Source organism: Marmota flaviventris, chromosome 19, assembly GCF_047511675.1.
Source record: "Marmota flaviventris isolate mMarFla1 chromosome 19, mMarFla1.hap1, whole genome shotgun sequence".
In the NCBI taxonomy this organism is placed as follows: Eukaryota; Metazoa; Chordata; class Mammalia; order Rodentia; family Sciuridae; genus Marmota; species Marmota flaviventris.
This window is the reverse complement of record NC_092516.1, coordinates 17,814,261-17,829,703: the sequence shown is the minus strand read 5'-3', so window position 1 is coordinate 17,829,703 and position 15,443 is coordinate 17,814,261. Positions and strand designations below refer to the sequence as shown.

General features: G+C 40.9%; 1 protein-coding gene across 1 annotated transcript; it reads left to right on the top strand.

Annotated features, from left to right (window-relative positions):
• Positions 1-734: 734 nt before the first annotated feature.
• Zkscan2 (zinc finger with KRAB and SCAN domains 2) lies at positions 735-13,940 on the top strand. The gene is made up of 7 exons (XM_027948625.3): positions 735-1,139; positions 2,168-2,354; positions 4,435-4,526; positions 4,886-5,012; positions 9,026-9,709; positions 11,045-11,536; positions 12,876-13,940. The coding sequence occupies exons 1-7, from the start codon at positions 735-737 to the stop codon at positions 13,796-13,798; spliced, it is 2,910 nt and encodes a 969-aa protein (XP_027804426.3). The 3' UTR covers positions 13,799-13,940.
• The last annotated feature ends 1,503 nt before the right edge of the window (positions 13,941-15,443 follow it).

The following is a 15,443-nucleotide window of genomic DNA, read 5'->3' as shown; positions in this document are numbered from 1 at the left end:
CGCATGCGCGGCGACGGCTCCCAGCGCCCCCCGCGCTCTCCGCGGGCCGAGCGGACGAAGCCGAGCGCCGGGAGCCGGCAGCCGTCCCCCGCGAGGCCCAACTTGGACCCGCGACTTTTTATTCCTTCGGGGCGGAACCGCGTTGCGGCCTTTTCTCGACGTGCCGATTTTTCCCGAGGACGGCCGGGGCTGCCGCGGGCCCTGAAGAGCCCGGCGCTGGTCTCCGACACCGCTGCTCCCCGCGGGCCACCTGCGGCCTGGGCGCGCCGCCGGACCCGAGGCCGGCCGGAACCTGGGGCCGGGCGGGGCCCGCACATCCGGCCCCACCCACGCGGGCCTCGCCTCCCAGAGCTGGACCCCGGGGCGGCTGACACACCCCCTCCAGGCCGGCCGCCTCCGCCCATCCTTTCCTCAGTCGGTTTGATTTCCTCCCAGTCCTTGAGCCTCGCTCCCTGTCCCCGACATTGCACTGAAAGGAATGCACCCTGGAAACCACATTGCGGGCGGGGTCATTTCTTGTTTGCTGAAGGGGCCGAGTTTGGGGACTTTTCAAGGGCCTAGGACTGCCCTGTTCTGCTGACACTGCCAGGGGGGTTGGTTTGGTTTGGTTTTTTAACCTGCCTCCCATCCCACACTTTAGAACATTAGGCAGGGAGCTCAGGGAGGCTTCTTGGGGCCCCCTCTTGGAGCTAGACTTGACATTGACACCACCCCGCCCCCCCCCCCGTTGGAGCATGGCTACGGCCCTGGATTCGGAGATTAACGTGCCCCTGGAGGTTGAGGGGTGCCTCATCATGAAGGTTGAAAAGGACCCCGAGTGGGCGTCGGAACCCATTCTGGGAGGATCAGAGAGCATTGAGTGTGAGACCTTCCGCAAATGCTTCAGGCAGTTCTCATATGAGGATGTGACTGGGCCCCATGAAGCTTTCAGTAAACTCTGGGAACTTTGCTGCCGGTGGTTGAAGCCAGAAATACGTTCCAAAGAGCAGATCCTAGAGCTGTTGGTGATCGAGCAGTTTCTCACTATTTTGCCGGAGAAGATTCAGGTCTGGGCACAGAAGCAATACCCGGAAAGTGGAGAAGAGGCCGTGGCCCTGGTCGTCCATCTGGAAAAAGAGACTGGGAGACTGAGACAGCAGGTGAGCAAGGATTTTGCAAATGTTTGCGTTTTCGAAAGAAAGGGGGTGAGAAAGACAGGATTGCATTGCAAGAAGTACTTATTATGGAAAGTTCAGTGCTACTAATAAGAGACCCTTAAAGTGAATATGCTTAAAAGAAGATTAGAATTTCATATTAAATAGAAAGAGGAAAAGTTTTGAACAAAAAATATTATCTTCCAAATGAAACTAAGCATTGCATCTAAATATGTTTTAATCCTTGGCATAATGTTTCCAGCAAAAGTATGAGAGAACACTACAGTTATGCTTCATAGGGTTTGACTTTTGCAGTTTGATCCTAAACAATGCTATTTTTGCACCCCTCCCAAAAAAGAGAAAAAACAGTTATCCCAGAATATTTTCTAATCCTTTAATATGCCAGCTAGTGTCTTCTGAAGCACTGAACGCTCTCAGTACCATGATCCCATCACTCATCTCCAATCTTACTCCTAGATCTTCATTTCTTGTGGCTCTGCATGCTCTTCTGGTTGTTTTTCAACAATCTCTCATTGACCTCATGAAATCCTGCATCATTTGCCAGGTTTGCAGTTTCACCTTGCACAGGATTTCCGTTGTGTAAAGATCTGAGTATCAGCAGGTTGCTGTGTTGACCTGGAATAGACAAATTGATGTGGGTAATGCAAAAGATTTCTGCTCACTAGTGAATACGTTTATGTTCTGAACCTAATAGACATGAGGGAGTTCAAATAATGTTTATTCTAGAAACTAAGTTGCTCTGTATTTTATTCCTGACAGATTTTCCCCCTCTTTGTAGCAATAAGGAGTACACTCCTGTTCCTTCTGCCCAAACTCCTGTACAGTGTGGTGAGACCAACACTCTCCGAGACTCCACCGGGAAAAGAATGAAATTTTCAGTGTTTCTCATGTCTTCTATCCCTTATTTAAAATATATATACATATGTATCTATCTGTGTGTGTGTGAGAAATGGGCCCCGATTTGGACCTCTTTCCCTTCCCTTTTCCATTATGGTATTGACTTTATTTCTTAGATCAGCAGTCCTGTCCACTCTGAGAAGCAAGCCCCACTTGGAACAGTGTGGGAGGTAGCCGACTTTCAGCCAGCGCAGGTGGAGACCCAATCCAGGGCAGTGTCTCGGGAGGCAGCTGGAAGCCTCCACTCAGGACACCAGGAACAGCTGAATCAAAAGAGAGCACATCGGCCCTTACCCAAGAATGGTAAGAAGGAAAACAAAAACAAAAAAAGAAGAAGAATAGTAAGAAGGACTCAGAGCATGCCTAAAGCAAATATATATGTACTGCATCCCTGACACTGTAACTTGCACAGAGTCATATTTGACTTGCTCAATACATGATTTCAGAGTGAATTGAATATTTGGGAAGAAAGATTTCATTAGCTTCAAGAGTTGGGCACTTAGACAACCTCATTAAAGAGAGATCTTAAAGGTGAAACCTGGGGAACCTTAGCATTGCCCAGCCAGCCTTGAGTCTTGTGAAATCTCCATTCTACAGTCAGCTTGTGTTTTCAATCCTCCCGTGTGTGTATTTGCTCTTGGCTGACCATAAACAACTTGAAAAACTCTGTGGAAAGGGAAACAAGTCCAGTGTTTCAAAACTGACTTGCATAATGGCAATGAGAAGGATAACAGTAGTATGTCACAAAGAAGGGACACTGGTGTTCATAGCCACCCTAGACATGAATGAATCAAGTCAGATACAAGGAGGTGTACCACCCTGGCCTTCCCAGTTCTCTTCACGTCTCCTGAAGTATGGCTTCATATCAAGCTAAAAAAAAGAAAAAAAAATGGAAAGGTCACTGGACTTACAATCAAAAGTCTTCTGTTTTTATCTTGACTCTGCCCCCCTTTTTGTGTGAGATCTTGAGCAAGTGATATGAAAAGGAGCATTAATACTAAGAGGATAAGACCTGGGACTTGAGAGACAGACCTGAATCCCATTTTTTATCTGTGTGGCCTTGGTCAGGTCACTTCTCAAACTTTCCTTTCTCTCCTATGTAAAAGGGAAATAACAAGGGTGTTAGCACAGATTTAATGGGGCAGTGTAAAATGGCTAGTGCATAATAAAGCCTGATACACATTAGCTTCCTTTCTCATAATGGCAAAATTTTTCTTAAACTTTAACTCTATTGGACTTACACAACCTTTCATCAAGAGGTTAGATTCACTACTACCATACCTGGGGTAGTACCACTCTCCAAGTTCTTTGCATTGCAAAGATTGGATGTTCTGAATTATCCAGAGTGTTCATTAGCATCAAAGATTTCATGGTCACATGGATTAGATGGGACTTTATCTAATTAGTTATTCAAATAAATACCTATTTATGGTATTTCTGGATTTTACCATCCCAAGGTGATGAGGAATTTCTGAAGGCAATTAGCTTGTTCTTTTGAAGTACTAACTCTGGGATATAGGAGGACAGAAGTCTTGAGAGATGGGGCTGGGGTTGTGGCTCAGCGACAGAGTGCTCGTCTAGTATGTGCGAGGCCCTGGGTTCGATCCTCAGCACCACTTAAAAATAAATAAAGGTATTGTGTCCAAGTATACCTAAAAAATAAATATTAAAAAAAAGGAAATCTTGAGGGATGGATATCTCAGAAAGGTTAATTCATTCTAAAGGAAGATCTATGATTTCAGCCATGTGGATTTCAGGGAATAGGATGTTTTCAATGAAATTATTTAATTTGCTTCTGTAGAAAGAAGTGGAGCAAGCTTTTGAGTTCTTATGACAATATTAATACTTTGAGGAAAATATGACAATATTAATTCTTAGGTGCTTAAATTATGCTAATGGTCACAAATTAGTAACTTGCCCACCAAGTCAGACTTGTTTTGTTTCGCCTACAAAGAGTTTTTGTTTGGGGATTTTGTTGTTTGCTTTAAGGTTTAAGGTTTGAGATTTCATGAAAGTACAGATTTCCAGCTTCTCAAAAAATTAGAGGTTCTGGCTCTACTAGAGTCATGGTCTCCTTGCAGCAGCAGCTGGTACTGGGCAATGACTATGCCCTTTCAGCAGGGCGCGTGCTCTCCAGTTCCACATGCATGGCCCCAACCTGGCCCCTTTCCTGTGTACTTTACCTGCTTACTCCTTGAAAGCACTTGAGTTTGAGAGCCCAGCTTTAGGATAATATAGTTTCAGGCATCGCTCTGAACCCATTGAAAAAATTACCGATTTGTATCTTGTTGGTTTTAATACATTCTCATTTCTTGAAAGGAGAAGCATCAAGAATTAAATGGCCAGAGCCCAGAATACTAATTGTTCCTTTTAATTTTTATAGCTCGGTCTTCTCCCTGGATTCCTACCCCTGCTGATGAATGGAATACCGTAGATCAGGAGGTTACAGCTACACATCTATCTGCTGGGTCCCAGGTAAATTGTAATTGTCCTCTTTGGCCTTTCTCCTTCCTAGGGTGTTTAGTCACAATGATTTCCTGTGCTTCAGTATCCTCAGATTCTTATACTCTCTCCAAGAGACTTCTTTTCCAGAAAATATTGGACTCAGCCTTCTGAGTAATGGGACTCCTTGCTGGATCATCTCTCTTACCTTCTTTCATTTTCTGATTCTTTGTGTAGCTTTCGTAGTTATGCTTCTTTGGACACACAGTACACACTTGGCTCCTTAATTCTAGTTCTTCTTTAGGGCCCTTCTCTGCTTCATCCATGATCATTTCATCCTTTGAAGACCCGTGCAATTATCTTGGTAGTCACTGGTATTAGTGTTGTTTCAGGAACCAGTGAAAGATGTCCAGATGACAAGAGGCTTTTCCTATAAAAAGAGTGTTCATCAGATTCCTGCTCACAGACATCTCTACAGGGATATCAGGAAGGAGAGTGTTGGAACCATGGTCTCCCTAGGTAAGTATTTTTTCCTTTCATAGATTTAAAAAAAAAAAAAAAAAAATCCTTGGGGATTGATTTCTTATATATTCATTCCAACTGGTGATAAAATGGTTAGATGTATTAATCCTTAAAGACTCTCCATGGGTTCTCTGGTGTAATCACTTTGCTGTGTTCTCTTATCTCACCCTTTTCTTCCTACCAATAGTAGTAATAATAATATAACTTAGTAATTAAAATATAGGAGAAGAATTGTATATTACTGTCACATTCAGAGTATAGAAAATGTAAACTTGCATCCACTAGACTAAAAGATTGATGAAGTCACAAAGACTCTTTTGCTCTTCTGTTAATTTATGTTTGATTGATTTTTTGTTATCCTATTCCTCTCTTCCCCCTTTTCTTTATTTTACTCTAGCTTCCTGCATATTAGAGAAAACTTTCGACCTTTTGAGTTTCTGAGTTTGGCTAATTTCACTTAGCATAATATTCTTCATTTCCATTCATTTACCAGCAAATGCCATAATTTCATTATTTTTTATAACTGAGTAGAACTCCATTTTGTGTGTGTGTGTATGTGTGTGTATAGACATCACAATTTCTTAATCCATTCATCTGTTCATGGGCATCTGGGTTGATTCTGTAATTTAGCTATTGTGAATTGCCATACCGTGTTTTCATTTAAAATTAGTTTATAAAAATGGTTGTCCAGTGCGTCTTGGAAACTCAAACATCAGACTTCACAGGCCCTCTTTCCTGCACAGCAACAATTGGCCAAATCTGAGGAAAGGGCTCCTACTCACCTGCCACAGTTCCCATTCCAGCCTCGAAGTCATTGCCTAATCAAATGCTGATGTTGTCCCATACCTACTTCTCTAGTGTAAAAAATAAAGAGCAGATCTCCATCTGCAGGGTTCCTTCAGAAGGGCTTGATGTGATGTTGCATCTGTAGGAGAATTCCAGCTGGGCATGGTGGTGCATGCCTATAATCCCAGTGAATCAGGAAGCTGAGGCAGGAGGATCTCAAGTTAGAGGCCAACTTCAGAAATTTAGCAAGACTATCTCAAAAGAAAAAAAAAAGTGAGGGATTGGGGTTCAGTGGTAAAGCACCCCTAATTTCAATCCCCAGTACCAAAATCTCTAGAAATATTCTATAATGCTTCTATGCAGGTTGTATGGAAAATAACTAAATTTTACATACCTATTGGGGGCGTTAGATACTTTACAGGTGATTATTAATTTAATCTTCCTAGCACCTCTTTAAATAGGAAACTGAGGCTTAGAGGATTAAAAATAACCCCTGATAAAAAGTAAGTAAGCACTGTGACTAGGATTCAAATTTAAGACATGTTGATCTCTTCAATATTATAGGGCAGTAAACTCAATTTGCTTCCTACTCTTCCTAGTCTTTCCTATTAGCCCTACCAAAGTGTCTCCAAAAGTAATAAAATATTTTGTTTTCAGTAAATATTGGTGAAAAATATACTTTTACCAATAATTTTAAAATGTGAAGTAATAGAAAGTAGATTTTGGTCTCTTTTGAAGAAACATGTATGTACTTTGATGTATCTCAGACCATGAAGCTTAGTTACAAGATCTTACTAGAACAAGATCTCTAGAACTTACTCATGTTACAACTGAAGTTAGTACCTTTTGACCAACATCTCATTTCCCCCACCCCAAATCCCCTGTCAACTATCATTTTATTCTGAGTCCAAAGTTTTTAGATGCCCATATGAGATCATATGATGTTTGTCTTTGGCTTATTTCTTTTATTATAATGCCCTACAGGTCCATCCAACGTATCACAGATGACAGGATTTCTTTCTTTTTGTGACTAAATAACACTATATTTGACTGATTGATTGATAGATTGATTGATCTTTTTCCCTTTATTCTCACATTTTCTTCATCCATCGACAGACATTAGGTTGCCTCTGTGTCTTGACTGTGGTGAATAATGCTACAGTGAACATGAGAGTACAAATACCTCAAGATATGAATTTTATTTCCATCAGATACATACCTAGAATTAGGATTGTTGACTCACTTGATAATTCAGTTTTTAATTTTTTGAGGAATCTCGGTACTGTTTCCTGTGACAGTGATACCAGTTCACATTCCCACCAATAGTGCATGGAGTTCCATTCTCTCCACATCCTGTCCAGCACTTATTATCTTTTCTTTTTATGCTTTATTTTTTGTTGGTACATAATAATTATGCAGAATGCTGGGTTTCTTTATGGGATATTTGTAAATACATAAAAACATAATTTGATCAGTTTCACTCCCAATATCTCTCCCATCCCCCCAACTCCAACCTAATGGTGGTCTCTCTTCTACATTCATGACATCCTTTTTCTTTTTTTCCCTGTTTTTTTTTTTTTCCCCTCTAGCTTCCACATACGAGAGAAAACACACAAGACTTTCTTTACTCTGAGTCTGATTTATTTTGCTCAAAATTATGTCCTCTGGTTCTATTCCTTTTCCTGCAAATGGTGTAATTTCATACTATATGGCTGGATAAAACCACATTCTGTATATATACCACATTTTCTTTGTCCTTCTGTCTGTTGATAGACACAAGTCTGATTCCATAACTTGGCTGTTATAAATTGTGCTGCAGTTAATATAGGTATGCATATATCTCTTATGTATGCTAACTTTCAGTTCTTTTGAGTAAATACCAAAGAGTGGTAAGAGCTAGATCATACAGTAGTTCTATTGTTACACTTTTTTTGTGGAGCTGGGGGAAGTTCCAGGGATTGAACCCACAGCCTTGCATGCACTAGGCAAACATTTTACCACTGAGCTACATCCCCAGCCCTATTTTTAGCTTTTTTAGGAACCTTCATACTGATTTCCATAGTGGCGGTACCAGTTTTCATTCCTACCAACAGTGTAAAGAGTTCCTTTTCCCTGCATCCTCAGCAGCGTTTATTGTTATTGTGTTATTGATGATTGTCACTCTAACTGGAGTGAAACAAAAATCTCAGTATACTTTTGATTTGCATTTCCCTGATAGCTAAAGATATTGAACATTTTTTTCATATGATTGTTGGCCATTTGGTTTGATGTTAGCCATTCTAACAGGTATGAGATGATATCTCATTGCCTTTTTTTAAATTGTCTTATCAGATAGATGGTTTGCTTGTAGTTTCTTATCTCTTCACTTTGTCGACTGTTTCCTCTTGCTGTACAAAAGCTTTTTAGTTTAACATCTGGCTTATTTTTGCTTTTGTTGTCTGTTCTTTCAGTGTCATATCCAAAAGTCATTGCCAAGACCAGTGTCGAATTGCTTTTTCCCTATGCTTGCTTTGAGGAGTTTTATGGTTTCAGGTCTCACATTCAAGTTTTTAATACATTTTGAGTTAATTATTGTGAGTAGTGTAAAATAGGTGTACAATTTCAGTCTTTGGCAATTGGATATTCAGTTTTTTCAACACCATTTATTGAACAGATTATCCTTTCCCAGTGGTGGGTTCTTGACACCCTTGTCAAAGGTTAGAAGACCATGCATGAATGAATTTATTGTTGGGCTCTATTCTATTGCACTCTCTGTTTTTGTCAGTATCATACTATCAGTAAGTAGCTTTTTAATGTAGTTTGACAAAACATCTTTACTTCAAATCTCTCATAGCTATTTGTTGAGGTGACCAGGGAGGCAGTGTAGGGTGCAGATGCTAGCACAGTTGATTTGTGAGTAACAAATACCTATTAGGAGCTTACTCTGAACCTTAAACAATGCTATCTACTGAGGGAATCAAAGGTAGTAAAATATGTTTCTTAACCTTAAATGTATTCCTACAAGAACTAGATAGGAGAAGTGGTACATATGGAAGAAGTAAAATGAGATGACTAGGAGATGATTATGCCAGAGAAGTCTTATAAGAATAACCACAGCATGCATTGGCCCCATTGAGCAAGGCTTTGGCCTAAGCACATGGTCCAGGAGGGCATGTCATAGCAGAAGATTGAGGCATGCAGTAACGACATCTGTGCCTACCATGAAATGTGTTTTCTTACCACAGGAAGTACAGTGTCTACATCTAACAAGATAAGCCGGTTGGAACAAAGAAAGGAGCCATGGACCATAGGTCTCCATTCCTCTAATAAAAGGAATATACTACGAAGCAACTGCATCAAGGAAAAGTCAGTTCATGCTATTCAGATTCCTGCCAGGAATGCAGGGAAAACATGGAGAGAGCAGCAACAGTGGGGTTTAGAAGATGAAAAGATAGCAGGTGTGCACTGGAGCTATGAGGAAACTAAGACTTTCCTTGCAATTCTCAAGGAGTCTCGCTTTTATGAAACACTTCAGGCTTGTCCCCGAAATAGCCAGGTATATGGTGCTGTGGCTGAATGGCTGCGAGAATGTGGCTTCCTCCGAACACCAGAACAGTGCCGGACCAAGTTTAAAAGTCTTCAGAAAAGCTATCGAAAAGTGAGAAATGGCCACCTTCTAGAACCATGTGCCTTCTTTGAGGACATGGATGCTTTATTGAACCCTGCTGCCCATGCTTCATCCACCGATAAGCCAAAGGAGGTGATACCTCTCCCAAGGCTAAAGAGAATTGGTATCACTGCTAGAGAACAGATTAGTCTGGTAGAGGAGGAGGAAGCTGCAGAAGAATCTGACGGTGATGAAATAGGCATTGAATTTATCCGAAAGTCTGAGATTCGGGGTGCTCCTGTCTTGTTTCAAAACCTGAGTGGTAAGAATTGTATTTTGTTTCCCTGTTATGAAAACAGAAGTGTGGTCTGTAGAAAAGGGGATAGATGTGAAGCCACTAAACCTGGAGAGTGCTATCACACATCCTGCTGCTTTCACTGTGATGTGAATCCCATGAAAATACCTCAATGTCTATTGCTGCCCCCAGTGCAGCTTAGTGACAGCACTGAGCAGCCCTGGGGTTTAAAGCATAGCATGAATGCTGAGTGTCTGAGGCCTTGTGGAAGGAAGACAGATGAAGTTAAAGGGGTCCAAGGATCTAGTATTATCCAAGAATTGGATTCTACTAAGTCAAGAATACATTATTATATCACCTAGGATGACCAGTAAAATAATATGTAACAAGAGTGAAAAAACATGAATTTTTTTGCTTAATGTAAAAGAAGACAAGAAAGATAAAAAGAATACAAAATAGATAAGTCAAACAAAAAATGATATATATATATATATATAAATTCAAATGTATCATTAATTACAAACTTACAGTACTAAGATTATCACACATTAAAAAAACAGCTTATATGTTGCTTACAAGAGATGCTTCTTAAATATAAGAACTCAGAGATATTAAAAATTGAAAAAATAAAGAGGCACCATGCAAAAGAAAGCTAGTGTTGACTATTTGGGGACAGAGACATACATAATTAAGCTGTCAGTTAATAGCTGTTTGATGGTAGATGAATCATGTAACCATACTGGGCTTCATTTGCCTCATCTATACTATATGAGTCAAGACTACCTCACAGCATTATTATTAGGGTTCTATGGAATATAGAGAGGAAGGCATTCTGAAAATGCTAAAATACAGTGTAACTGATAACCACTGTTACTGGTACTATCTTCTCTACCCCACTAATCAGGGAAGTTCCCGTTGAGTGTTTCTGTCCCCTGTTCTTAATCACATGGGAAAGATACTTCCAGACAGCTAAATTCTTGAGTCTCCAGAGCAGTGGCAGATTTGGGACACTATACCTTTATTCTTCCAAATAAACTTTAAGATCAGTTTATCAATTTCATTGAAAAAAACTCTGTTGGAATTTTTACTTCATAGATTCATTTAAGACCTGATATCTATATAACTTGAGTCCACTTGTTCAGAAACATTCTCTTATTTTTTTTTCTGGTTCTTTCACGTCTTTCAATAAAATATTATACATTTTTTATATAGACATCCTTATTTCTTGCAAAGTATATTCCTCTGTGTATCACATTTCCTGTTGCTACTACAAATAGCATTTCTTTTATAACCCTTAAATTTTGTAATGTATATAAAATAGCCTCCAGACTCCTTATCTCTGAACTTTATCTTGAATGATAGGTGTGCATTGGGGCTACGAAGAAACCAAGACTTTTCTTGATATTCTTCGTGAGACTCGGTTTTATGAAGCACTTCAAGCCTGTCATCGGAAGAGCAAGTTGTATGGGGCTGTGGCTGAACAACTGCGAGAGTGTGGCTTCCTGCGGACACCAGAACAGTGTCGAACCAAATTCAAAAGCCTGCAGAAGAGTTACCGCAAAGTGAAGAATGGCCACATGCTGGAGTCCTGTGCGTTCTACAAGGAGATGGATGCCCTCATTAATTCTCGAGCATCTGCGCCTTCCACAAACCCCCCAGAAGAAGTCCCATCACCCTCAAGGCAACAAAGAGGGCATGTTGAAATGGAACCCCAAGGACCTATAGACTGGGAACCTGAAGACACCTCACAGGAGGCAGTAATAGAAGATTCTGGCAGTGAGAGGATGAGTGAGGAAGAAATTATACCAGAGCCAGAATTCCAGAGACCTCCAGGTCTACTGCAAAGCCCAAATGGTAAGGATCTCCTAAGGTTCTAGTCTAAAAGAGGAGAAGGTGCAACTTACTGAAAAATCAGATCTGGCACAGACTCATGCACACTTATTCATTCAACATATATTTGAGTGCCATGTGCTGTTTCAGGAAATAGCAAGGAATGAAACAGGTCCTGTATTCATGGTGCTTCCATTCAAAGGAGGTACTCACCTACTCAGTCTAGTCACTCATTCTAGTGACTCAGCCTTTAGGATCTCTGGTTTGGTTTTGTCTGTATGGGTCAGATGGTGTTTTATAATTCCTGGAAATGCTGTGGGGAAGAACTTGGAATTATGCATGAGAGAAAATGGGTGAAGGAGGTGTATCAGTAAGTTTAAATCAGAAACATCTCAGTCATGTGTGGTGTACATGAGAAAAAAGAGGCAGAAACAAAATGAGAGAGAAATAAATCATTTTAGTCCTGAACTCCACCACTGTATTTCTTGCTGACTGCTAAATTTTAGTCAAAGTAAAATCACCATCTTCCTTCCCACACCAATGCAGATGAGGTAAGAAGTAAGAGATTCATGGGAGTTCACTATACATACTGTTCTTTATTTTTCTGTATTTTCTGTTCAAATTTATCAAAATAAGAAATTAATTAAAAAAATCACATGACCAAGAAGGAATCAGAACCAGAGTTATATGATTCTAAAGCTTGTGTCACTTCACCATGTTGTACACTCTGTCCAGAAAACATCATAGAAAAGCTGGATCCAAGGTATGCCTTGTACTAAAGTAGGATGTAAATGAAAAAGTAAGGAGAAAATAATTCCAACTTTATAAACGAGAATTAAGGTTTGGTTAGTGTGGTCAGTGGGATAGACAGAAAAACAAAATTACAAGGCCATCTAAGAAAAAAGAATACTCTTGAGTGGGATGTGATTAGCTGATGTTGAATTCAGAACTCCCTTGAAGAACTTGGACTTGGTCACTAGAATCTACTAAAGACTGGTTAATGTAGAATACTTTAGTATTGATTTGAAATAATGAAAACAGGTGAATCAGAACAGAACTTCAGGGAGATAAGCCAAGTTGCTTCCATGTTAATCAGAACATGCATGGGGAATAATGGTTTGGATTATAATTCAATTGAATTATATTCAATTCAGAAAACATTTCTGAAGACCTACTCTGTACCAGATGTTTGTTTCTGGCCTGTTTATGGAACTGAAGGAGAATCCAGGATAAGGAAATCCGGGAAGAGTCCCAGGATCTGAGACCCACAAAATGTACAGGAATCATAAACACCAAACCTTGCAAGCCAGGTTGTTTTTGTTAACATAGGATTTGTGTGAAATTTATATTGTCTTTTTTTCAGATTTTGAAATTGGAAATAGTATCAAGGAGGACCTAACACAGGTAATCTATAAGGACACAGAACCTCACAGAGCATTAATAGAAAAGTCTAAAAGAGTCATTTCCCAGAACATTGATTCCAGTAAGTATCGTAAAAGGGAGTGCATCTCAGGAAGACAATGGGAAAGCCTTCAAGGAATTAGACAGGGAAAGCTGATGCCTCAGCCTAGAGATCTAGGGAAAGCTGTGGTGCATCAGAGGCCTTTCATGGGGAGGAGACCTTACAGACTGCTCAAGTATGGAGAAAGCTTTGGCAGGAGTGCTCGTCTTATGTGCCGGATGCCCCACCAGAAGGAGAATCCATACAAGTGTAGTGTCTGTGGCAAGTGCTTTGGTAGAAGCAGAAGCCTCATCCGACATCAAAGAATCCACACAGGAGAAAAACCTTTTAAGTGTCTTGACTGTGGCAAAAGCTTTAATGACTCCTCAAATTTTGGAGCCCACCAGAGAATCCACACAGGGGAGAAGCCGTACAGATGCACAGAGTGTGGGAAGTGCTTCAGTCAGAGCTCTAGCCTTATCATCCATCAGCGGACCCACACCGGTGAGAAGCCCTATCAGTGTGGAGAGTGTGGGAAAAGCTTCACCAACAGTTCCCACTTCAGTGCCCACCGCAGGGTACACACTGGGGAGAATCCCTACAAGTGTGTAGACTGCGAGAAAAGCTTCAATAACTGCACAAGATTTCGAGAACACCGGAGAATACACACTGGAGAGAAGCCCTACGGATGTGCCCAGTGTGGCAAACGTTTCAGTAAGAGTTCTGTTCTCACCAAACACCGGGAAGTTCACATGAGAGAAAAGCTTCTGCCACACCCGACCTCTGTGTATTTGCCGGAAAACCCCCTGAAGGGGAAGGCCGAGGAGCTCAGGAGGACTCTTTGATGAGGAGCTCCTCTCTCCTGCCACACCCCTTTAGCCAGCTCACCCTGATCTCACTCTTGAAGCAATCTTTTCTTAGCTCTAAAGTGTAATTCCCAAGATAAACTTGAGAGTATAAATAAATTAGACTTCCATCTTGTTCTCACCTCTGCCTCTAACTCGATTAGTCTGTCCCTTTCCTGTGTATCTCCACTTCACCTTTAATAAAGTGGAGAAGATTTATTGTCTGAGTTTAAAATGAAATTCTCTTCAGTGTTGAGGCCACTGCTCTTGGATTGCTAAATTCAGCAACATTCAAGATCCTTCCATGTGGGTGAGAGTGGTTTTCAAGGGGATAACTGCTGAAAGGTTTTTGTTGTTGTTGTCTACTACACAAGATCCTGGATGCAGCTTGATAACCGATTTTCACACACGGGTAGAGCTCTCAGGAGTCTGATCAGAACTCTATCAGATCCATCTCTGTGTGAAGATATTTACAAAAGGAGAGTGAACATTTTATAGCTTCCTTCAGAAGCCTATTATGGTGTACCTTTTTTGTGTCAAGAAGTTGATCCAGGTAGCTAGGGGAGACTCCCTGTGTTGTCACTGAGATAGTTTTACTAATGCCTTGCCCTCCATCAAGAGGAGAGCAGTTGATCCCCATCATCTGTTTCTGTACCTGAAGACTTAAATCCCTGTGGTTGCTGCTCTTGCAGGCTGCAAGTAACCCCAGTTCCTTTTGCTGTTTCTCCTGAGTCTTACACTTACCTCTTAATTGTTCTGGGTGCTCTCTTCTGACTCTTCTGGACTACCATGCCTTCTGAAGATTGAAAGGATGCATGCTTATGATGTGTCTCATCAAATTAGGGTTTCAGGCACATTCTAATTTTACCTGATAACTCCTCTTGCTCTTACCTAAAATGTGACTGGTGATATGTTGGCCTGTCTTATACCTCCCACCCCCACATGTCAGTGTAATATTAGACATTTAGTGTTTCTAAAATTCTAAGGGAATAGGGAAGAAGTGAGAGAGACCTGAAACATTTAATATTTCTAGGACCATTGGACCCCTTAGGGCTGCTTTGGATCAGAGAGCCACCCCCATCCAGACCAGCACTTCCAGGCTGGCTGTTAGACATGCCAAGTCTCTGCTCTGAGGCTTCTAGTCCCTGTTCATAGGGTCATGAACCTAACTGTAGAGCCCTGAATAAATATGCAGCTCTACAGCTCACTGAGCAAAAGTGGAAATATTTATAGAAACTTCCAATCCAGAACACCATGTGTGGTTTTTTTTCATTTATCTGATTTGTCAAAAAAATATCTGATAATCTACCCCCCCATACACACACACACACACACACACACACACACCACTATCCCAGTAAATACTGGCAGAAAGGTTACATGGAGGATAGGGAATTCATATGTGGAATTACAGAAGAAATCCAGGAATTTGATCTTCCAAAACCAGTTGCTCCAGGACAAGGCCCATGGCATTTATACCTTTAGTACATAGGTAACCCATGGTGGCTTTGCTTGGGGGAGCAAGACGTCACAAATTTAGTGGAAAGATAACCAGATTCAGGGCTGTGTGTAGATCATTAGTTTGCTTTAATTTTCCTCTGTTAAATGCTCTCTTATTTAAAGATATCTAGAAGTAATACTTTTT